General features: G+C 41.9%; 1 protein-coding gene across 1 annotated transcript in view; it reads right to left on the bottom strand.

The window, feature by feature from the left end:
• Positions 1-25,025, bottom strand: part of LOC117822409 (plectin-like) — a 90,221-nt gene that overhangs the window by 1,053 nt on the left and 64,143 nt on the right. Inside the window, exons 24-33 of the mRNA XM_034697115.1 lie at positions 24,206-24,389; positions 23,295-23,452; positions 20,399-20,577; positions 20,157-20,295; positions 19,585-19,941; positions 19,412-19,495; positions 19,200-19,304; positions 18,982-19,080; positions 13,004-16,357; positions 180-7,233 (exon numbers count right to left, since the gene is read on the bottom strand). Of these exons, the coding sequence (XP_034553006.1) occupies positions 1,063-7,233; positions 13,004-16,357; positions 18,982-19,080; positions 19,200-19,304; positions 19,412-19,495; positions 19,585-19,941; positions 20,157-20,295; positions 20,399-20,577; positions 23,295-23,452; positions 24,206-24,389 (10,830 nt within the window). The 3' untranslated portion in view covers positions 180-1,062. The remainder of the gene's footprint in view (positions 1-179; positions 7,234-13,003; positions 16,358-18,981; positions 19,081-19,199; positions 19,305-19,411; positions 19,496-19,584; positions 19,942-20,156; positions 20,296-20,398; positions 20,578-23,294; positions 23,453-24,205; positions 24,390-25,025) is intronic.

Below are 25,025 nucleotides of genomic sequence, written 5' to 3'. Positions count from 1 at the left end.
AGCAGCAGAATAAAGAACACTCAGTAAGCAGTCATGTAAACTTTCTACGGACACAGTTCTCCAGTGGTGTATGGAATGGAGACAATGACATAAATGAATGGACTGCTTTCTGTTCTAAGATGTGATAATCAACAGAATAAACAAAAGGAAAACAAAACAACAAAACAAAGTTAACTTACAAGAACCAAAATAACAGGAGGCAGGTCTGTATGGGGTTCAGGATCAATTCTGACATCATCTTGGGATTTACCAGGGACACTTGGTGGATGGTGATTATAAAGAATCCAAAACTTGGAGTGTGTAAAACAATGGCTTAATGAAGTCAAAGGATGCATAAGTCCACAAAATAAAATTTGTAACAAGTACAAAGTAATGACAGATATGAAATTAGATTCAGAACAGTCTGCTTGTTTTTAATTCTGGCACTTTTTTCAGTGTTGCATTTCTTTAGTGTCTCCTTTTGTAGTGTCTGACTCGGTATGATATGTAGTAAGGAAACATTTCAAATAAAAACATTAACAAAATCTGTCCATACTCTGTACAAAAAGTCAGAAATTTGAAGGCATCTATGTATTTCTTAACCTGTTAGTATTGAACTAAGTTGACGTACAGTTTCTTCTGAAGTAGCACTGTCATACAAAATAGACAATTTAAAAGGAAAGAAGTTATTCTGGAAAAATATTTCTGTTTGACATACATACACTATATATTAGTTTCAGAAAGCACAAGTGTACAACTTTTTCACTAGTGTGAAATGAAAACTATAAGGTCACTTTAAAAAAACAGCACAGATTTCATGCTTTGGAAAATATAAACTTGGTGATCAATACTATGAAAATGAATGTCCTCTATATCTAGCAATGCTTGTTATGTCTCCATAGTTGAGGCACGTGTTTAGACATCATTTATATTTGATAAAAATTCAGTAAGCTATGTAGTTCTGTGACCATTTGCAGGGTAGAATAAATAAATCATATTTGTCTGTTAATGTAAATATTTCTTTTCAGGTGCATTACTGTTTTTGGGCCTAAGTAAAAAGTTGTTAGGAACAGAACTAGCTAACTAGAATCTGCGGCCGTAGCCAGTTGAAGAGGATGTGTAGGAAGACGATGAGAAGTTCATGCTGAAGCCAGAGCCAGCATCAATGCTGCCTCTCCTGGAGCCTGTTCGAGATCCAGTCCTTGAGCCGGTCCGAGAGCCATAGGCAGATCCAGGACCACTTGCATTGTAGGGACTGTACAGGCCTTTGCTGGATGTTGAGGAGGCCTCAAGAAGCCTCAGGCCGGATCCTTCCTCAATCATGCTTTTGTCCATGGCTTCTTTAAAGGAGATCTTTAGTTTGGTTTTGGGACACGTCAGGTATTTAGAATATGAAGTGACATCTCTTAGTTTCTGGGCAGTTCTGGCATCAATTGTGCCCTTCTTTATGGATTCATCTATTGGCACTCTGTTTTCAATATCAGGCTCAATAAGTCCACCAGTCAGATATTGGACCTCAAGGAAACGTTGCCCAGCCTCATAGTATAACCAGCCTTTCTTGAGAGCCTGGGATGCAGACATCTTGACCTTTGATTTAGGGTCTTCAAATCCATTGAATGCTTTTTGAGCCAGGTTGAGGCGATCAACCATGATTTTGTCCACTAGGCCTTTCTCTGTGGCCTCAGCAACTGAGAACCTTTCTCCAGTTGCGGGGTCAATAATACCTCCTGTGCAGGCTTGAGCTTCCAGCAGTCTTTGGCCTGAGATGTTGTCAACCAGGTTTCTGTGTATGGCCTCAGTAATAGACACCTTCTCCAGTGTGTCTATGTCTAAGATCCCAGCTACAGGGCAAGTCACCTCTGATGGATCATTCCATATGATTGCAGGTGGTTTAATGGAGGGTACGGGGCTCATTGGAGAGGAGTAGGTGGAACCAGTGGTGGAACCAAAGGAGGATGAGCGTGAGCGGAGGCCTCCCACATTTCCAGAAAGCATGTCAGCAAATTCTGTAATGGCCAGGTTTCCGGATCTGTATGTATCAAGAGCATTCTGATCGATGAGTCCACGGTTAAGAGCATCATCAACATCATACTGTCTCCCTGACCGCCTGTCAATGATGATGGATTTGACAGTGCCATCAGAGGAGGTCATTGTGATCTCTTCCCATTCACACTCTTGCTCAGCAAGCTCCAAGTAGGTCTGATGATCAATGAGTCCCTTCCTGTAGGCCTCATACACAGTCATTTCTTTCCCGGTCTCTGGGTCTACGATGACAACTCTGCGTTTACGAACTGAGGATTTGGAGGAGGTCTTTCTTTCCCGCTTCTTTTCTTTCAGTAGCAGGAGTGACAGGCCGGTGTCAGGATCTGTGATGCATCTATCCATGAGCTGGAGGTAGGTTAGATTTTCCTCTGTGTTGGGATCAAAGAAGCCTTTGGTGTCATCAGATGGATCTGTCAGGATCTCATTCATTTCCTCGTCAAAGAAGCCACGTTTGTAGGCCACCTCAACTGGCAGACGATGACTTTCCTCAGGGTCAATGATGCCACCTGTGGCAATCTGTGCCTCCAAGAGTCGGATACCGTGGTCTTTCAGAATGAGCCCCTTCTTCATGGCCTGGAACAGGGAGATCGTTTTGCCTGAATAAGGATCTCTGTATCCTGTCACTGCACGCTCAGCAGAGAGGAGCTTGTCTTTGAATTCAGGTCCTACAATTCCCATTTTCACTGCCTCATTGACAGTCAGTTTGAGGTTCTTGATTGGATCAATGACATACGCTGTGGCTGCCTGGGCCTCAAGAAGTTCAAATGCTGTGCCTGGCCTGATCATGTTCTTTTTCATTGCCTGGTAAATAGATAGACGTTCCTTTGAGGACTCTAAGAATACGCCAGCAATACAGCTTGTGCCCTCAAGGTATCTGGATAGTTTATCGCTAACCTCCTCCACTGTAATTAGACCTTGGTTCAGGTCAGTGACAGTCTGCTGGTCAATAATTTGTGAGCGGAGCAGCTCCTCCATTGTGATCTGTTTCCTCAGACCCTTGAACATCAACCTCTTGTCTCCAAGAGAGAGTAGGCGCAATCCACCATCCAACTTGCATCTCTTGAGCAGCTCTGCATAGGACACATCCTCTTCAGTGACAGGGTCAACAAATCCCTTGACATCATCAGTCAGCTTCTCATTGGTCTCCTTGTTAATGTAGCTTCTTTGCATGGCAATGTCTGCTGGCAGGTGGAACTGGAACTCAGGATCAATAATACCACCGGTGGATGTTTGTGCCTCCAACATTTTCAGAGCATAATCCTCTGGAACAAGATCTTTTTTCATGGCCTGGAAAAGAGAGATGACTTTCCCACTGTATGGGTCTTTGTATCCGGTGACTGCTCTCTCAGCTGAAAGAAGCTTATCGTGGATCTCAGGGCCGACGACACCTTTACGAACAGCTTCATCCACAGTGAGGGTTTCATTTTTAACTGGATCAACAATGAATCCTGTCGCAGCTTGTGCTTCTAGGAGGCTGAGTGCGATTTCTGGTTTAAGGAAACCTCTCTTCATTGCTTGGTATATGCTTATCTTGGATGTGTCAGTTGTGACCCCAGCAACACATCCTGTGCCATAGAGATACTGCTTCACACTGGTCATCTCCATAATGTCATGGATGTCCCTCTTGCCCTGTTTAAGGAGGTTGTATGTCTCCAAGTCAATGATGCGAGCATTGTAGAGCTCCTCAATAGTGATCCTTCTCCTTATAGTTTTACATGTCAGTGGACTATCCCTGACGACCTCTCTCTGCTCCATGATCTCGATAATAATGATTATCATGCGCTCTTTGGTGATTTTTCCAGAGCGGTATTCATCAATGAGTTTCTGCCTCTCCTGCTCTGGAAGTAAATTGGAGTTCATGATATCCCAGAGGTTCATTGATTGGTCTGCAAGACCCTCAATTGGGATGTCAATTTGGGTGTTGATCAGATCACTCTGTGTTTGTTCCTCTGTGTAGAGGTATGTCTTCTCAACAACAGTTGGAGACTGAGGCTTTGAGAGTGGAAGGATGTTCAGACCCGTCTCTGGATCTCTTTGGCACTTGTCTTTAAGCTGTCTGTAGGTAACGTTCTCATCAGACTCTGGATCTGAGAAAGCCTTGTTATCATCAGACGGTTCAGAGAGGGTTTTGGCGATTTCTTTGGTGAGAATCTTCTTCTGATATGCCGCATCAGTTGGGACACGATGGCTGTTCACAGGGTCGATGATTCCTCCGCTAACCATCTGTGCTTCCAGTAGGGGCATGGCATGCTCCTTCAAGATGAGATCTTTTTGCATTGCTTCACAGAGGGAGATTTTGTTGCCTGTGAATGGGTCTTTATAGCCAGTGACAGCCTTTTCTGCAGAGAGGAGTTTTTCATGCAGCTCTGGGCCAACAAGGCCGGACTTCACTGCCTCATCCACTGATGCACACTGGTTCTTTACGGGATCTACAAGGAATCCAGTGGCAGCCTGGGCCTCAAGCAGTGAAAGACCTGTGTTGTGTCTGAGGAGCTTCTTCTTCATAGCCTGGTAGATGCTCACTGTCTCTTTTGTGGGCTCCAGGTAGATGCCAGCTATGCTATCAGAGCCTTGCAGGTATTTATTGACATCTGGATTCTCGCTGACTTTTTTAGGTGTTGTCTTGCCTTGTTTAAGATTGTCAAAGGTTTTTTTATCAATAATTTTGGAATCATACAGCGAGCTAGCAGGGACAGGAGATCTGAGCCCCTTGAAGCTGGACTGTTCTTGTTTCTTGGCCTCTTTCTCATTTACAACTGTGATTACAATTTTGATTAATTTTTCAATTGTAATCTTTCCTGATCTGAACTGTCTTAACAGGTCGAGCCTTTGCTCCTCAGTGAGATACTCAGAGTTGAGGATATCCCAGATGGTCATCTTCTTGCCCTTAAATGGTCCAGAGTCAAGCTCAACAGTTGCCTGAGTCATAGCCTCTTTAGTCTGGGCCTCAGTGAAGGCTGGCTCTTCCTTTGCATTGATTGCATCGTCAGAGAGAGGCAGAAGTGGGAGACCAGTTTTCTTGTCAGGGACGCATCTCTTGAAGAGCTCTGAGTATGTGACATTTTCTTTTGCGTTGGGGTCATAGAAGCATTTAGTTTCATCAGTGGGCTTGGCGAGGAGCTGTTTCATCTCATCATCAAAGTAGTTTCTCTTGCATGCCACATCGTGAGGGATGCGGAGGCTCTTTACAGGATCGATAATGCCACCGGTGGTTGATTGGGCATCGAGCAGGCGTATTCCTTGTTCTTTTGGTATGAGATCCTTTTTCATTGCTTGGAACAGAGACACAGTTTTTCCTGTGTAAGGATCTTTGTAGCCTGTTACAGCGCGTTCTGCTGACAGGAGTTTCTCATGCAGCTCAGGACCAACAACACCGGCTTTGACAGCTTCATCAACGGTGTACTTCTGATTCTTAACAGGGTCAACCACGTAACCTGTTCCTGCTTGGGCTTCAAGCATATGCAAGGCTGGTCCTGCTCTCATCATGTCTTTCTTCATAGCTTGGTAGAATGACATAGTCTCCTGAGATGAGTCAATGACTACACCGGCAATGCCATTTGTGCCCTTCAGTGCTTTGTGGACAGGCTCCATTTGAGACACCTCTTTGACTGTCTTATTGCCCTTGTGCAACTTATTGTACAGATCTTTATCAATGATTTTGGACTCAAGGAGCTCAGTGGCAGGTACAGGTGCTCTCAGACCATCAAAGGCAATTTCATTCTTCTTCTCTTTGTCCTCTGCCACAGTAATCACAATCTTTATGATCTTTTCAATTGTGATTTTGCCTGTCTTGTATTGACGGAGGAGGTCCTTCTTTTGATCTTCAGTGAAGTACTCAGAGTTGATTATTTCCCAAATGGTGACAGTCTTTCCTTTGAACTTTCCAAATGGCACAGACACAGTGGTTTTGCTGAACACATCCTTTGTCTCCTCCTCTGTGTACATACTTGAGCACTGGGCAGCTTTGTCTGTAATTGGCAGGAGTGGCAGACCGGTGTCAGGGTCAGTTGTGCATCTGGTCATTAGCTCAGCATATGTCAAAGGTTCCTGAGTGCTGGGGTCAAAGTATCCCTTTGTATCATCTGTGGGCTTCTCCATGATTTTGTTCATTTCTGCATCATATTGTCCCTGCTTGTAGGCAATTTCATTGGGTACACGATGACTGTTGATGGGGTCGATGACACCACCGGTTGCAATCTGTGCCTCAAGGATTCTGATGGCATGGTCATGCTCGATCAAACCTTTCTTCATTGCTTCACAGACCGAGATCTTTCCACCAGTGTATGGATCTTTGTAGCCAATAACTGCCCTCTCAGCTAACAGCATTTTGTTGTGCAGTTCAGGGCCAATCACGCCTTCTTTGACAGCCTCATTGACAGTCAGTTTCTGGTTCTTGATAGGATCTATAATGTAACCTGTGGCTGCCTGCGCTTCAAGTAGGACCATGGCTGTGCCAGGAGTAATCTTCTTTTCCTTTGATGCTTGGTAGATTGACATCTTCTGTTTGGATGGCGACAAAACACCAGCAATGCAGTCTTTCCCTTTAAGAGTTCTTTTCAGATTTTCACGCTCACCAAGCTGTTGCACAGTTGTTTTGCCATTTTTCAGCTTGTCAAAGTCCTTCTTGGGCAAAAGACCAACCTCATGAAGTCTACTGGCAGGTACCTTTTCACGGATGCCATCAAAAGATAAGGGATCTGGTTTCTTCTCTGCACCGTCCATCAAATCGCCTGTATTTTGACCATTGAAAACTGACCCTGTTGTCCTCACATTTGTAACTTGGATGAGCTCTTTGTCTGGAATGTTGCTCTTTTGGTCTTTCTTTGCTTCCTCAAGCTGGTGCAGCTGCTCACGCAGTTTCTGGTTCTCTTCTGCAAGAACTTTTTCCTGCTCTAATCTCTTCTTTTCTAGTTCTTGCATTTCTTTTTGCTTGTTAAGCATCTCTTTCTCAGCTTCTTTTTGTTTGTTGAGGGCTGCATCCATGTTAGCCTGGAGTTTCTTCTTCTCCTCCTCCATCTGCCGTTTTTGGCGTTCTTGTTCTTCTTTGAGAGCTTGAGCCTTTTTGAGTTCCTCTTCAAACTGGCTCTCCAGCCTCTTTTTCTCATCTTCGATTAGTTTCTCCTTCTTTAACAGCATCTCCTTTTCTGTCAGGAACGTCTGTTGCAGGACTGTCTTCTCATGCTCAATTTGTTTCTGCTGTGCGTCAGCCATCTGGTAGGAGAAGAAGTAGAAAAAACAAGTTAAAGTAGGAATTAGGTTCAGGCAAATGTATCTTTGACATGTTTTGTTTATGTAACAATTGTAGGTTTTGTATCTAAATGTTTTAACTCTAAGTTCATTTTAAATGTTTACTTTTTCTACAATGCACTCTGCTTATGCTTATTGAGATATAGATAACCCTGCACTGAAGTGATACAGAACAAGTGGTTCTATTTTAAAAGGGGATTCTTAATCAAAAATGAATTCTGCTGCACTTATTTTAAAAACATACTTTTACTCTAAAACCATCAAATGGTCGCTTTTGGTACCATAGACGACATATTTAAGTTCAGAAAAAAAGTGAAAATTAAATAAATACTGTTGTCTGTAAAAGCATTTATGGCTGTGCTACTAAGGTAAGATGCCTTCACATTTAACAAGCCAGAAGAGAAAACTACTGGCACTGTCAACCTGCATAATAATAAATGTAGAATGCTTCCAGTGTTTTTGCCCACCATGTCACATGTTTCTTTTTTTCCTTTTTTATAACCGTGCTCTTTTTCTTTTCTCAGATCTTTAAGACAACTCCGGGTTTTTATTTTCTCTAACTTCATGTTCTGAAAAAGTTAAGAATAAAAGTATGGAGCTAACTACTGTGGACAACACAAGGAAAAAGCTGCAATAGCCCAAATTATTTTTGGTATTATACACCCCAGACTGAAAAAACAGATATAATGCAAACTCTAATAGTCAAATATAAATTCCCTCCCAGGACTGACTCTGCCAAACCTCTTCTCATGTTTCCATGGCAGGGCATAAACTGATGTCCAACCTCAGGGTTCCTACTAGGGATGTCAACAATTAATCGACTATCGATTAATTGATTGTTAAGAACTTACTCAAACACATTTTTTTGTTTGGATCTTCTATCACGTGGAACAAACATCATGTGGTCTCATATTTGGATTATCTATCAGGGAGGTGTTTAAGTTTAAAGCATGTTTCAGAATCAGCTGACTGAAGGTGTTGCTCACAGCAGAGACACTCAGCTGGGGGCTGCAGTTGAGTGACAGGTCTCCACGAGCGCTTTTTTCCTCCGCCGCCGGACTGATTCTGACCCGGTTGCGCTCCCGCCTGACACATAACCTTGTTCACATGCTTATTTTACTCAATAAGAAAGAGACAGAAAACTGGACACTGTGAGTCTGAAATATGTTTCTGTTCAGTTCCCTTGTTGAAGTCTGAGCCTTCACTTTTATGACTGTATGTCCACAGAGATTATGAGCCTGCTCCACACGTTGATATTCAGCATGTTTAACATTTTGAACACCTCAATACGATCCATAGATATTCAATACTGTCAGTTATACACATTGTGTCGTGAAGGAAAATTTGATTCAGCGGAAAAACGCATTTGGCATTATTTCTGACATGGAAAACTTTAATTTTTTTGAATGATTAATTGATAATTGATCTTTAACATTTCCAAAGATCGATCACGGAAAATACTTTAAATTGACATCCCTAACAGGAACGCATCATGTCTTCATACAGTACATTTAACCAGAACAGTGACACACTGCATTTGAGGAGACAATCCTAGCAAGGGAAAATAAAATAGTACTATTCTCCAGTATTTAGACTGTTTGACTTGTTCAGAGTTTGGCTGCCTTTTATATTTTTAACCTCATTCAGTCTCCAAACAATGCCCAACTCATTTGAAACTAACCCTCCAAGCCAGATTTGATTCACAAACCTTAAATCTTTGCATGCTAAACAAGCTAACTAGCATGTCAACTTTAGCAGCTGAACCATTTAGCATGGTGCACCTAATAAGAGCTACAGTAAGCAGCCAGCAGTGACTCATATTTGTTCATTTGAAACATTAATCTTACATTATATGAAGTTTGGGCCACTGCAGCTGTAACGTTACCATAGTGTGATCCAGCCTGCAAGTTCACAGTGTCTTTTTTTTTTTTTTTTTAACAGCATGTAGCCCATTCTTAACACTACTGTCCATAAACTACTGCCACTGTTTGATATGATCCTTTACATAATTTAACTCTGCTATCAGTCCCTTTTCAACTTCAGCATGGCTCCTGCATCAGTTAGAGGTGTGAAGCCCACACTCTTCCTTTGGTCATGGCTAGCAGAGTGAGCTAATAGTACTACACAGCTATCTAAGTTAGGTGGCTAACAGTAGCAGCTTGTGTATCTTTAGTGAAGCTACCTGTTCATCAGAAGCTATTCCTACATGAATGACCCAATTTCACAGAAACCAGAATTGATGTTGTTTTTACATAAAAGTCAGAGTTGTGTTTCTGCACAGCTGTCAGAAATACATCACCCATTCTGACTAATGGAAATCATCTGGGCCATTGCAGCTTTCCCCTCCTTTGCCATTGTAGAATATACTATTGCACCCCATTAAATACAGAAATAAGAGTAAGCTATATGATGCTTCGTAGGGGTGTGACTCAGCTCACAAGATAAGACGATGCACAAGACTGGTTTGGCGAGAACGAGACGACAATATATAAGAACTCAGCTGCCAGGGTTTTAACCAGAAACATACAATTCGACCATATCTCTCCTGTTTTAGCTTCCTTGCACCAGCTCCCTGTATGTTTTAGAATTGATTTTAAGATTTTACTGATTACTTTTAAAGCTTTACATGGACTTACTCCGAGCTATATAGCAGACCTTTTAACACCCTACAAGCCGACGCGTGCATTGAGAACCTCAAGCAGAGGTTCATTGTGCATTCCAATTACAAAAATGAAAAGGGGGGGTGTGGATTTAGCCTAATGGTTAAAGTTGCACGCTCATGTAGCGGGTGGCCCAGGTTCGAATCCAGCCTGCGGCCTCCCTCCCGCATGTCATTGCCCCCACTCTCCCAGTTTCCTTCACTATCCACTGTCTTCTTCTCTATAAAATAAAGGTGTAAAAGCCCCCAAAAATAGAGCTAGCACACTGCTTACTGCAGGGCTATTGGGACCACATACTGTGCATTCCTCCATCACATGCACAGGTGATTTCTAGAATCCTGCAGAGGCTAGGTTTCAGAAGCTTGAGGGAAAATGCTTTTTTATTTAACATTTTAAATGGGACTTTGTTGGAGGGAGAGGGTCTCTTTTCATTTAACATTTTGAAGGGGACTTTGTTGGGATTGCATTGTTGTTAATTTTTTTAATGGGTTGGGTAAGGAGGATGAGTAATATTTAACTCAACATTCATGTTTTTGTTCTTCAATGAAAGAATTGATTGTTCAATAAAATATTTAACACTTGATAAAATTCTACTTACAAATAAATCTGTTTTAATTGTGTTATTATGGATGGATGTCTGCTTATAACAAAACAAATATTTATGCTTGGATGTGACACCTTTCCATAAATTCCCATAATTCTCATGGAATATTTCCAAAATTTGGAATATTTCCAAAATTCCCCAGCTTAACTTCCCATGGAAATTTACCGGAAACTTTCCAGGAATTTACTGGAAATTTTCCACCCTACCAGATTCAGACAAGGGCCAGTTTGGATTTGGAATTTTGGCTTGGGTTTTTCTCATAGTTTGTTATTGTCCTTCACTGCTCTCCCAAGACAGCTTATCACCTTTAATACAGTCTTTAGTATTGTGATCTCGCCACACCCCTAATGCTTAGTGTTGGAAGGATAATACCTCAACATCTGTTTGATAACTTAATATAATCTTGAAAGGCACTGTTTTGTATGGTTTAAAATAATGACAAACTTCACTGATCAAATGTCCTTGGTGTAGTAGAAATGAAAATCCTACCAACAACACTCCCAGTTGAGTACATGGTGCAGAACAAACTAAAGGGTGGGGGATGTGGGGTGAAGCCAAGAGAATGGTGTCAAGACAGAGGTAATGACGGTTACATGCCTTTTGTGTCAAATGATGAACACAAGTGCACATGCCAGTCGGGGGGTGGGCAGGTTCAACTGTGTTAAAATTGATGTGTACGGCTTTTACTTCTAGAGAAGGTTTTAGCCTCTTAATGTTTGGTGCGGTGATGTGCTTGTCTATCTGGGGTGAAGGCTAATTGGTGGAGTTATCTGGATCCTTTAATGCACTTTTGGGCTTCTGTGGTGATAACTAATAAACACTGGTCATTGGAACAAATTGGAGAGCCTTGGGCACTACTGGCTGTTTGAATGTTCTTTTTGCTCTACATGGTTCAAAACTCAAGATTGGTCTACTTTTGGTGATAAATGCAACGTACATTATATTTAAAGGTGACATATCATGCAAAATTGACTTTTTAATGGTTCTCTACCTGAAATATGTTTCCCTGGCATGTCTCCAAACCCCCCGAGAATGAAAAAAATCCATTCTGCCCCTGTTCTGATTTCTCCACCTTTCTGTAAATGTGTGTGAAACGAGCCGTTTCAGACTTCAGTGTTTTTGTTACGTAACAACAATATCCAGTCTGTCACGGAGTCAGAGCTCGGAGCTTGTTCAGCCCATAGACTGTATAAAATAATACTGAATCCCCCCTCCGTTTTTCATTACCTGCACACGTGTGTGCTAACAAGGAGCTTAGGAGGGAGGCATGCTAGTTGTAGGCTGTCTTAATAAACACAAAGGTCGATTTTACTCCCCACGTCTGCAGATTTGAAGATCTAGTGGATGATTTTTATTTGTCATGGATAAGTGCTAGCGCTAATTAGCATAGCTACATAGCTACATGTCATAGCTGTAGCTGTGTACCAAGACACACGTCTACATACTGACAAATAAAACAACAAGAAACACTAAATCTATGACCAATCCTTCAGAAAGGTCCTGCTGCCTTTCTGGCAGAGGTCGGTTTTACTCCCCACGTCTGCAGATTTGAAGATCTAGTGGATGATTTTTATTTATCATGGATAAGTGCTAGCGCTAGTTAGCATAGCCACATAGCTACATGTTCGTAGCTGTGTACCAAGACACACGTCGACATACTGATAAATAAAACAACAAGAAACACTAAATCTGTGACCAATCCTTCAGAAAGGTCCTGCTGCAGGCGCCTCTCCGTCAGGATCAGATTCTGGATCAGATTCAGAGGGTTGAAGTAACGTGATCTCTGAGCAGCCGTGTATATTCAGCCAACATGTAAACATTAGATCAACGTGCTGGAGAGCCGAGGCCACATCCACTTCCTGAAGGGGCGTGGTCAGAGAGAAAACAGAGTGTTCTGAGGAGGACTGAAGAAGAGGGTTTTTCAGGCAGACCAAAATCTGATTTCAAAGTGTTTTTTTGAGCATAAACTTTAAAGACATGTTTTGGGGACCTCTTAGACCAATATATATTGATGAAAAAAGCGTGATATGTCACCTTTAAATTTTGAGTCCTAGACGTATGGTGGTGCATGTATTGAAATGGTAAGTTAACTTTCCAACTTTGTACCTAATTAAGTTAATTTATAACTCAATTTCTCAATCAGTCTGATCTGATTTAAACAGATGAGGTCTTTGTTTTGGACCTGAGTTGTAAACGAGGTTTTAAACTGTAAGGAAAATGAAGCATGTCTGAAAAATGAAGACACATTCCAGGATAGGAGGGAACATTCCGGATGCGATCTGCATGAGCACAGTGCACTGTAAAAAGATCAATCTAAATCAGAATTAAACATTGACAATCAGAGATCTGGATTGATGATTAGTATAATCAGATAAGGAGATAGAGGAAATTTAAGAAAGAAGTGGGTTAGTTTTAAGATAGTTTCAACAATGACATAAGCTGCTCTGTTATGCCATTTTTGACACAATACCTCTTTAGACTTATTTTGTAGTTCTTCAGCCTCCTTTTTCAGTCTAGCCTTCTCGTTTTCTAGGTCTGCAATAGCTTTGCGTAAGGTGTCTGCCTCTTTGCTGGTGTTTTTTCTGTCAACCTCCAGTTTTTCCACTGCCGTCATTTTTTCTTTGGTGGCTATTTCGGTCTCATGAAGACGGGAAGCGATAGTATCCGCTTGTTTCTTGAACTTCTTAGCCTCCTCCTCGGCTTTGGCCTGGGCTTCACTGAGCTGAGAAACTTGAAGTTTGAGTTTTTCCGCCTCTGCAATGATCTCCAACTGCCTTTTCCTCTCTGCTTCAAGCGACTTCTGGTACTCCTCTGTTTCCTCCTCCAGGCGCTGCTGCATCAGTTGTTTATCCTCCAGCAGCTTCTGTGCCTGCTCCTGAGCCAGGTCCTTCTGCCTTTGGAGCATCTCCGCCTCAGCTCTGAGTTTAGATGCCTCTTGTATGGCCTGCATTTTCTCTTTCAGCATTTTATCTGCAATAGCTCTTTGCTGATTCAGGTCGTCCTCTGCGGCCTGCCTCAAGCGCGCAGCCTCTTGGGCCTCTACACTGAGTCTAGCTGCATCCTCTGCAAGCTTCTTCATGCTGTCAGCCTCCTTAGCCAGGAATTTCTGCGTGTTGTCCTTGTCTTTCTTGATGAGGCGTTGATTTTCCTCCTCCATTTTGATCTTCAGTTTGAGTAGCTCCTCCATCTGGACCCTGACTTTGAACAGCTCCTCCTCGACCTGGGCCCTTTGTTTGACGGCATCATCGACTTCATCCTTCAAGCGCTGCAGCTCATCGTCCAGGACAGACTTCTGTTTATCCGTCTCATCGAGCTTCAGTTTAACCTTTGTGAGCTCTTGCTCCACTTGGAACTTCTGTTTTAATGTCTGCTCTGCCAGTTTTTTGTGCTTTGCCATTTCAGCGTCAGCTTGCTGCTTCTGCTTGAGCGCCGCAGCTTCTGCCTGTGCTCGCTTGGCAGCTTCAAATTCAGCTTCCTTCCTCAGCCTCTCAGCGTCCTCCTGGGCTTTGGCTTGGTTTGCTGCCTCTTGCTCGGCGGCCGCCCTCTGTCGTTCTGCTTCCTCTGCTTGTTGACGGAGGAGAGCTGCTTCTGTCTCTGCCTTCTCCTTTGCAGCCTCGGCCTGTTTGGCGAGCTTCTTGGCTTTTTCAAACTCCTCCTTCATCTTCTTCTGCATCATGGTGTCTTCCTTCTGTTGAGCGAGGACACTTTGGACTTGCTCCTCTGCCGCGTTGCATTTCAGCGCTGCTTGTTGGGCCGCAACAATCTGTTTTTCCGCCTCTTTGTCAGCCTCTTCTTTCTGCTTCCTGGCTTCTTCGGCTTTCTTTTTCAGGCGATCCAGTTCGTCTAGGGCTGCTTTGCGCTGCCTGGCTGCCTCTTCCTCTGCAGCTGCGATCTTCTTGACCTTCTCCTCTGCTTCTCTCCTCCTCTTCTCCTCCTCAAGGGCAAGCTTCCTTAGTTTCTCCGCCTCCTCTTCTGCTCTAAGTTTGCTTTGTTGAGTTTCCTCTGCGATGTTCTTGAGTTTGTTGAGTTCGAGCTCCAGGTCAAGTTTTCCAGACGAAGCTTTTTCAAAGTTGACTTTGAGAATTCTGATCTCTTCTTCTACAACTCGTCTCTGTTTGAGCGTGTCGTCCACGATCGCCTTCTGTCTATCCATTTCAGCCTCTGAGGATTTTTTCAGCTGTACTATCTTCTCCGCGATCTCTTGCTTGTGCTGGTTGGCCTGGTCTTCCAGAGCCTTCCTCTGGTAAGCCTCATCCTCGGCATGCCTGCGGAGTCTTTCGTTTTCTGCCTCCTTCTCCTTCAGGGCGATTTCAGCCTCTGTTTTCATACGAGTAGCGTCGCTGATCGCAGCAAGCTTGTCTTTCAGGATCCTCTCAGCCTCCAATCTCTGGCGAGCTGTCTCCTCCTCAGCGACCTGTCTCTGATGTTTCGCCTCCTCCGCGATGGCCCTGAGCTTGCTTGCTTCCTCGGCTAGGTCCTTCATCTTGGTGGCTTCGGCCTCGAGGAGCTGTTTGCTCTTCTCTGTGTTGGACATGGTCTCCTTCTCTGCCTTGGATTTAAGCTGAACGAGTACATCCATTTCACTCCTCACTTTGGCCAGTTCATCCTCCAGCAGTTTCCTGTCTTGTTGAGCTGCGACGACTTCGTTCTTCAGACGGTAAAGTTCATCTTCAAGGAGGGATCTCTGCTGCTCTGCGTTGTCAAAGTCTGCGCGAAGACGAATCAGCTCCTGCTCTGCAGTGAGCTTCTGCTGAGCGGTGCTCTCGGCGATCTTCCTCTGCCTCTCGAGCTCTTTCTCAGCCATGTCTTTCTGCTTCAGGGCGGAGTCTTCGGCTTTGGCTCTCTTTTTAGCCTCGCGCTCGGCCTCATCCTTTTGCTTTTCAGCGTCTTCCTGAGCGAGGCTCTTTTTGTGAGCTTCTTCCTCGGCCTGCAGTCTCAGACGGAGAGCCTCGTTGGCTTTCTGCCTCCATTTCTCCAGCTCTTTTTCTGCGTCTTCTCTGGCAAATTCGGCTTCCTCTTGTTGCTTCTTGAGACGTTCGGCTTCTTGTTGCAGCTGGAGGACGGTGCCATGCTCTTGTTTGAGTGACGCTTCCAGCTTTGAGGTCTTTTCCACGAAGGAAAGGTGCTTGCTCTGGAGCTCAGCCGAAGCGCTCTTCTGGGCTGCGACTTGAGCAACTTTGATTTGTTTCTCTTTTTCAATTTCTGCTTGCTTGACCTGCCTTTCAGCGTCCTCTGCTTGCATCTTGAGGTTTTCAAGGTCTTCAAGTGCTCTTTGCTTTTGCTTAGCAGCTTCCCTCTCGGCCTCAGACTTGCGCTTGAGTTCCTCCTCTGCCATGCGTTTTTTCTGTGTCTCCTCACTGACTTGTTTGCGGAGCTTCTCGGCTTCTTCCTGCGCGGCCTTTCGAAGCCTTTCAGCCTCAGCTGCTCTGTCACGAAGCTGCTTGAGCTCAGATTCTGCAGTGGACTTCTGGTTGACTGTCGTCTCCAGTTGGAGCCTGACGATACGGATTTCCTCTTCAATCTTGCCCCTGCTTTGAAGCGCTTCGTCCACCTGTTGGCTCTTGTCCTTAATCTGCTGCTCCGACAGGTTTTTGAGCTCATGGAGTTCAAGCTGGATGTTCTGCTTTTGCTTTTCTGCATCTACAGCAGCAACTTCTCTCCTGCTCACTTCTTCCTGCATTCTGAGCTTCAGCTCTTTAGCTTCTTTCTCAGCTTTGGCAATGGCCTTTGCATGAGCTTCAGCTAACTGCTTTTGTTTGTCTAACTCAGCCTGCATCTTGGCCATTTTTTTCTGCTCTTCCGCTTTGAGTTTCTCTGCAGTTTTCTGCATTAGTGGAAGCAAATGGTAAAGAAAGGATTACAATCAAGCATGACATGTTAAAAGTAACACTTTACATTAACCAGCTCAAAACAGCGTGGGATGAAACTGGAATCACTTCAGTAACCACAGCTTCCTCACACCGGAATATGAGCAGCTTAATGTACTGTATTACCCCAGCAATGTTAATGTTAATGTTAAAGTTAGCTTAGAGATCAAGTCAAAGTCAATCACTAGATGCAAATTAGATGCACATTCATTAAGGTGATGTTAAATTCACGATGCGATTAAAACAATACATGACAAGACAATTCAGAGAAAAAATGGATTCGGGGAAAATGTAATGATTAATGTATGGAAACAAAATATCACTTCACAACACAGCAAGGAAATCATATGGCATGCAACTGTAGCTGTAGCAAATTGTACTGACTGAAAACTGCACTGAAATTATAATTCCAATATTAAATTTAAAGGCAAAAAGACTAATTTTTTTTAGTTTTAACGAAATATTTCATTAAATAATATTTTATGTAAATTAAAAAATATATTTATATTTTTTATTATGCAATAAGGTAAATCCCACATTTGTTTTAATGTAAATTCAATCATTTATTGATTATTTTATATATCTAAAAGTGTCTATTCTACATTTTTATATATACTATATATGCAATAGAGTATTACCCACACTTATTTTTTATATACTTTAAATTATTTAGAGTTAATTTATAGATATGCAAAAGCTTTTTTTATATATGCATAATAGTATATCTTGCTTACTTTTTATGTGAATTAAATTATTTACAGATTTTTTTTATATATATACAGAAGTGTCTATTCTACATTTTTTTATTTAAAATAAATCATTTTTATATATACTACATATGCAATAGAGTATTACCCACACGTATTGTTTATGTAAATTAAATTATTTACAGATATTTTATAGATATGCAAACTCATATACTCCACACTATTCTTCATGTAAATTAAATCATTTATAGATTATTTTTTATATATGCAAAAAAGTATATCCTAACTTGTATTTTATGTAAATTAAATTATTTACAGATTTTCTTTATATATAAAAAAGAGTCTATCCTACATTTATTTTTGTATGTAAAATAAATCATTTATATATATTTTTTATTTTTGCAACAGAGTATATCCCACAATTTTAATATAAATTTAATAATTTATAGATTATTTTTTATAGACACAAGAGTACATCCAACACATATTTTTTTATATTAATTAAAATAATTTATATATTTTTCTATATATGCAAAAGAGTATATCCCACTTTTTTTAAAATATAAATTAAATCTTTTTTTGCCACTTTACAAAAATATATACTCATGTTTGATGTTGTTATGTTCAACAGGCATCAGTTCCTACGTCTTCAGTGCTAATGTGGGAACTTTTATTAAATGATACTTTTGTTTAGTGAAGATTAAATGCTTAATGTTATAGTGTTATTCAAACCACTCGCTTATGCACAACTGTATCTCATCCCATGCACTGGGGGTTCTTTAAATCACTATTAGCCTCAAAATGAGATTGAAAAAGAAAGTAAAAGTCAAGAATAAAAGGTTGAGATGATGTCACCAAGGTTAAGAAACCAGTTTATGCCTCCAGCAAGAGAGAGTGTTTTAACTCCACAGAGAGGATACTAATGACACTGATTTAACGGCAGTGTGGATAGTTAGTGTAACTCTACCAAAGGCTGCAGTTAAAGCAATAAATAATTAAATAACATGGAATGAAAAGAAAGACAAGAAAGAAGACGTTTAAGAGGCAAACAGATGTTAGAACAACAGGAGGAATGGGGGTTATAGAGTGGAGACTTGTGAACAATTTACCTCGTTAATGCTCAAACAAGTTAAGCATTCATCATGGCAAAGGACTGGCAAGCAGTTAAGAGAAGCAAAGAAACAAAACAAAACGTTAGGGTTAGGAAAGAAAAGAAAAAAAAAAAGTAAACCCTTCAACCTGTGTGAATTTGGGGGAAAAAGGAGAGCTGAAGACCATGAGTGAACCATAGAGACTTAGCTTTGATTTCAACCTCAGGACATAAAGTAACCAGAGGGATGAGAGAGGAAAGGATAACAGCAGTGAAAGAAAGAACCCCTCACGTTTTAAATCTACAACCACAAATGAGACACAATGAACGGAGATGAGGACTGATACTGACGGTGTAATGAATTCATAGAGATAGTTTTAGAGGCACATTGAGAACTCTAGTCTCAATGTGGCTTCTTTGTGATGAATCTATTTGAACACTGTGTATATGTACACACTCTCAAACCTCATGCAGCGTCTGTGCTTGCCACTGTTTTCACTTCTTAGTCCTACATGACGACTATAAGAAGTATAGATCTTCTCTTGCTAACAGATGAGCCACAGCATGCCAATGTTTCAAGTGTAACCTGTGCAAAGGAACTTTTGTCGCCCGTACATTAATGTACTCTGTGTGTGTGTGTGTGTGAGAAAAGTGGGTGCATGCATGTGTTCTGATGATCGGCGAGTTCGAGTTTGTTTTTTGTTTGTTTGTTATTATTTAGTTTGTTGGTTAGCTTCATGTTAGAGTTAAGTTTGTTTGGGATCCTCAGCCAGTTGTCACGCACCTCCTCGTCGTCCAAGCGGCGCTGTGTGTCAGTGATGAACTTGATGTACTGACTAGTCAGAGTCATCAGCTCACTGTACCTGGTCCTCAGAGTTACATACTGATACAGGGAGAAACAAACAGCACTTCAAATGTTAATTTTAACAGCTTCATGGGAAACAGTTTGAAGATATTCACTACTAATAAAGTGTATCCTGTAAAGGCTGTAAGATAAAACACCTCCTGAATGATGTTGTCAGAAGCAGAGTCCATTTTGGTTTTCTTCAATGGAGAAGCAAGTGGCTCCACCTGGGCTTTGTAGGCGACCAACTGGAGTTCGTAGTCCTATTTAAGAAGAAATACAGTCTCCATACGTTAGCTGTGCTGCTTTTAAATCCTCAAAGTTGCAGATTTACAGGATTTAATTTCAAAAAATGTCGTTTGAAGCTCACCTTGATAGAATCAATGTATGCCTTAGCATACTTTTGACATTCATCAACGTTGTCCTTGTTGCCCTCAATCTCCTCCAGCAGTTTCTGGTATTTAAAAAGTTGAAGTTAGACCTCAGCTCTCTCGTTTCATGTGAAAACCATTACAGCAACGCTGCTAGCAGAACAGAGCTCACCTTCTCCTGGGTCAGCTGCTCCTTCAGGGTTTTGCTGTCAGTGATGGGCACCGCCTGGATCTTCTCCTGCCTTTCCTTGGCGTCGCCAATCCAGCGGATCAGCCAATCGTAGCTCTCACGGTAGTAGCCAAGTTGACGGCCAAGCTGGTCCAGCTCTCTCTGGCGAAGGTCCACCTGCGTGAACACGGCCTTCCAGCGATCCTGGAGACTAGACTGCTGCTGGCGGTAGTGGTCCAGCTCGGCGTCGCGCTCGCTGTGCACGCGGGACATCTTGTCGCTCACTTTGGAGGCCTTCTTCAGCTCCTCGTCCAGAGAGTCGAACACCGGCTGCTCACCCTCGGCTTCAGCACGCATTTTCTGCAGATTGTGTGCAAACAGAAGTCAATTAGCGGGGCAAATGAAGTCAAACACATCAGTTAGTACAAGGCTGAATACATTTTTATGGCTGATCCCTTTAGGCTTTAAGGGTTGATTTGTATTTTTATACCACTATACAATCCCTTTATGAGGTTTTCCTCTTATTAATGTTATTTATGGACCCAGAAACCCAGGAACAGAATCACGCTGGTTACCTTAAGCTTTGATCTGTAAGTCTCCACTTCCTTGATATCACTGGGCACAGTGTGAACCTCACGCAAGCAGTCCTCGTACTGCTTGAGAACTCCCTCAGCACCCTGTGTGTTACGAATCACCATTTCCACGGTCTTCAGCCTGGAGCACAAGAACAAGTGGTAAATTAAGCAGCAAAGCATCGCTCCATCGGAGAACAGTGCGTATTCTGTTCATCTCAAAGAGTAAGTGTGTGGGGACTCACTTATCCAGATAAACGGAGGAAAGCATGTGGGCATGATCCATCTTCTGCACGGTGACGTCAAGCTCTGAGCGCAGGACGGGAGCTGAGGCGGACTGCTGCGGAGAGGCCAAGACTTCTTCTGTCTTTGCAGAAACCTTGTTCAGGTCTTTCTTGAGGCCATCGAGCGTCACCTGGACTTTCTGTGTGACAGGAGAGGACGAGGAAAGTCAACAACACACGACGAGAGTTTGAACAGAAGTTAAACATGAACACTGAACTGATACATAGACCCCGAACAGCCTGGTATGAGGAACAGGTTTGACAAATGTGCTACAGGGCGGCTTTAAAATTTAAATGAACATGCAGAGAGTTTCTCTGCATAAGGACTGGCCAGAGGCAACGCACCAAATATCGACGGTCTGAGATCAGCAGGGATCTCAGCAACTGTAGTAAGAAGTTCGCCAGCAGGCCTGTGATTCCAGCAACTCTCTTTGATCTGAGCACTAACTCCAGATCTCAAAGCAAATCCAATTCTCTGCTGTATTTTCACACTTCACACCATTTAACACCACACCCAGTGATACAGAGGAAGCAGGATATTCAATCACTACTTGTTCTTTTCCTCAAATCAGACTCCATCCTGTATGGATTCTGCATGAAACAAACAGTAAAGCAGTGTTCGGCCTTTTCATTCAATTACAGAATCAAACCGTTATCAATTTAAATATAATCCAGTCCTTGTGTTTCAGCATCAGCTGCTCCTTTCATGCCTCGTTCCCTGTTGAGTGATTTGCTCTGTCTCAGGTTTAACAGGCTGTGGATCGTTTAAGTTGAAAAATGTTGGGTGATTATGCTAAATGGAAAAAACAGTGCCACGAGGGGTCATTTAATGCAACGCACACAATGACCACATTGTGTGTAATAAATTCAACTTATTCTATTTGTATACCTTTGCCCTACAAATACATTTACAGTGAGGCAAAATAAGTGATGAATTAGCCCTTTAGATCATTCTCTATAAGTGCAGTGCTGCCAGATGTTGACTTCTAGGAGAGGACAGGAGAGACTGCTAAAAATAGACTAGATCAGAGGTGGGCAATTTATTTTTCTAAGGGGCCACATGAGAGACAGGACTGTTTAGGACAGGGGCGTCAAACTCATGTCAGTTCAGGGGCCACATACAGCCCAAGATGATCTGAAGTGGGCCGGACCAGTACAATCATAACATAATGACCTATAAGTAACAACAACTCTTAATGTTTCCCTTTGTTTTAGTGCAAAAAAGTAGAAGTAAATTCTGAAAATGTTCACATTTAATGAACTATCTTTCTACGAAAACAGCTGTTGTATTTTTTGCCATGATGAGTCTCTTGGTGGGGCCAAATATTTTACTCTTAAAGCCCTGAAACCTGCTGCGAACACACCAAACACACAGGTTACTCATTCACCTGACACAGAGTGTGTAATGTTTACTGCAAAAGAACAGAGAGATTATAATAATGAAGAAGGTAAAGATGACTATTATGGACCCCCCGCAGCACAATGATTTTATGCAAACCCCAGAGGACAAATTTGAAATAGTATTTACTGTTATTGAAAAATGGCAGTTAATGTCTTCTCTGTAGTTTTTTCACTTTGCAAAGTCATTCCGCCGGATTGGAACCTCTGGCGGGCCGGTTTTGGCCCGCGGGCCGCATGTTTGACACCCCTAGTTTAGAAGGACTGGACAAAAACCTGAACCCAACACTGCTCAACATAAATTACAGCTGTTTATTAAAAGCAGCAAATGTTTTGGTTTTGACCAGAAAACATTTGACGTATAATGAAAACAGGCATTGTGTAAATTGCAACACTCTTTCATAAATATTAACAGATTTGAAAATGTGCACATCTTTGCACTATTTCAATCGTAGCATCAACTCCGCGTGTTCCGTCATGTAGTGGCGGTTTAAATTGTAATCCTTAAACAGAGATCTGTTCTCCACAAACTAAGCACACAGCTTTACCTTTGACTTCATACAATAAATACTTAGCTGTCCATGTCTTGTTAAAAACTCTACTGTGTATATGTACACACTCTCAAACCTCATGCAGCATATGTGCTTGTCATTGTTTTCACTTCTTACTCCTACATGACGACTATTAGAAGTATAGATCTTCTCTTGCTAACAGATGAGCCACAGCATGCCAATACTTAGCTGTCCATGTCTTGTTAAAAACTCTACATGTCAATCTTTCTAGCAGTTACACAAAGAGCTAGCAGTTAGCCTACTTAGCCAATGACAGACTGTATGCTTTGCAGCATATACCGTCACACGCAGCCACCTGCCACGCACGTATTGGACGGGCATGCATCCGCACGTAAATCACAACAAAAAAAGTCGCCTTCAAAATAAAAGCATTTGACTGGCAATGGATGCATGGCGTATGCATATTTACTGTACATTCTATTTCTGAATCTGATCACCCATTGACCTCACATGGGTCAGTCAGGGACAGCCAAAGGGCCGGATGTGGCCTGGGGCCATAAAATGCCCATGACTGGAATAGATAATAGAGTTGCATATGATTTTTCTTAATATTTTTAAAATCAATAGTACGCAGCATAGAGAGCATATATACAGACTGTATGTAGAAACAATCAATCATGTAAAAAAAAAGCTGTTGGTGACCACTATTTGGAATTTATTTGCAAATTAGTTGCACCTTTTAAACCACAGGCACTGTTCAGTAGTCTGTCTTTCTTTTAAGATGAAGCCAAACGCTTCAAGTGAAATACAATCAGACAATTTCAAGTCCTTCTGGAGTGTATTCCAAGCAGAGGGTGCAGCAGAACGGAATACACCATATGTTAGATCAATGTTTAGAAGATGGTTTCTTAATGTCAAATAATTCCAGGCTTTGTTTAACACCGTACCTTCTGCTCTGTGTTCTTCTGGATACACTCTTTCAGAGGTTCCTTCTCCACAGGTCTGCGTATGCGAGCCACAGTCCCAGTTTCACAGTCCTCGATGCGCAGACGCAGGTCCTTTATCTCAGAGATGTAGTTCTTACACAGGGATTCGTTCTGTTGACCTGTGTAGAAACATGTGTTTGTTAAGTATCTCAGATTAAACCTTTTACTTTTACAATACATTACCAGGGTATCAGGGTATCAGGGTACCACTACAATTTTGACATTTCAAAACCAAACTGCCACAAAGCTTGGGAAAGATTTTTTGTTTGCTTTTCTTTGCAGAGTGTGATAACAAGCAATGTTCATGAGTTGGTATTTTTTAAGATGCATCTATTTAAGGACGTCCTTATTACTTTTCTTCAAATCACTCTTTTTGCAACATCTACCACATACTGTATATGCAGTGCACGATCATACATGCATCTCTTTGAGCGTTGTGTCAAACACACACAGCACAGTATGCACTACAGTAATAGCATACACTATAAAGTCTTCTACCTGGTAGTAGTTATTGCTTTATTAGCTGAATAACAAAAGCACAACAAACTATAAACTAATGAAAAAAAAACATTTTTTGCAAAGCTGCAGAAAAGAAAAGCATCATGGGAACCAAAACAACATGCCGCCACTCTGAATTCTACTCTAGCAGTCCTCATCAAGGCTCATCCAAGGCCTAAAGCGTGTACACACTTCAGCTTGGTGAGCTTTAGCTTTGACGGCCTTGACATGACTTACCTTTGAGCCTAACAATCATTTCTCCTGTAAGGTGAATGACAATTATATTCTGAGGTGAGGTTGCTGCATCATAATTTGTATAATCCTCTTTTACCTTATGCATAAATGATCATGAGCTAAGAGACAGAAAGGATTACCTTTCTCCATGGAGCGGAGCAGGCCGTCGAAATGCTGGGTAGACTTGGAGTAGTCCTCCTCGATCTGCATGCGGTCATCTGGGCCAAAGAGCTGCGAGTCCTGGCTGTCGCGCATGTAGTCCTGGTAGTGGAGCTCCAGGTTTCTCATGATCAGCCTGTATTCCTCTGGTTTCATGGTCTTCAACTGGACAGGGTGGAAAAAAAATGGAGGGACATTAAGAGATGGGACTTTAGTGGATCTTCTCCTTCATAGTCTGAGGTTTTAATACTGTGAGTCATTTAATGATGTCATTCTGAGAGCTGGGTTTATTGCATTGACAAACCTATTCCTGGAATCATTAAAGTAGCAAAAAAATCCTCAAGAGTACTCTTGTTTTTAAAAAACACTAGCTTTGATAATTGTGATTTACGTGTACACTTCATATCACCCCTCTTAAAGACTCTGGAAACTTAAATGGAATATTTAAAATTCACATAGAATATCAAAATGTAATGTGTAATCAAGCTTCAAGAAAAATCAGAGTGAAAATAAACATTCATAACTCTGAAAAAACTCTGTTCAAAAACAGCTTCTTTTAAAGGTCAGAGCATTTCTCAGGACTGTGTGGGCGTGGCCTAACTCTTTGATTGACAGGTCAAGAGAGAGTTCACAGCCTGCATGTTTGAGCCGTCTGACTCTGAATCTAAAGACATCAAAACTCCAGAATCTGAAAATGATTCATTTACAATGGTCTCTGAGTGCTGAGTCACAAAATACTTCAGAATCAGGACTTCTATCATTTATTAGTTTATCACTCCGTAGTCTCTGGGGCATCAGGAC

This window comes from Notolabrus celidotus, chromosome 12 (assembly GCF_009762535.1).
Source record: "Notolabrus celidotus isolate fNotCel1 chromosome 12, fNotCel1.pri, whole genome shotgun sequence".
NCBI classification, from domain to species: Eukaryota; Metazoa; Chordata; class Actinopteri; order Labriformes; family Labridae; genus Notolabrus; species Notolabrus celidotus.
This window is presented reverse-complemented; position numbering and strand designations above follow the sequence as displayed.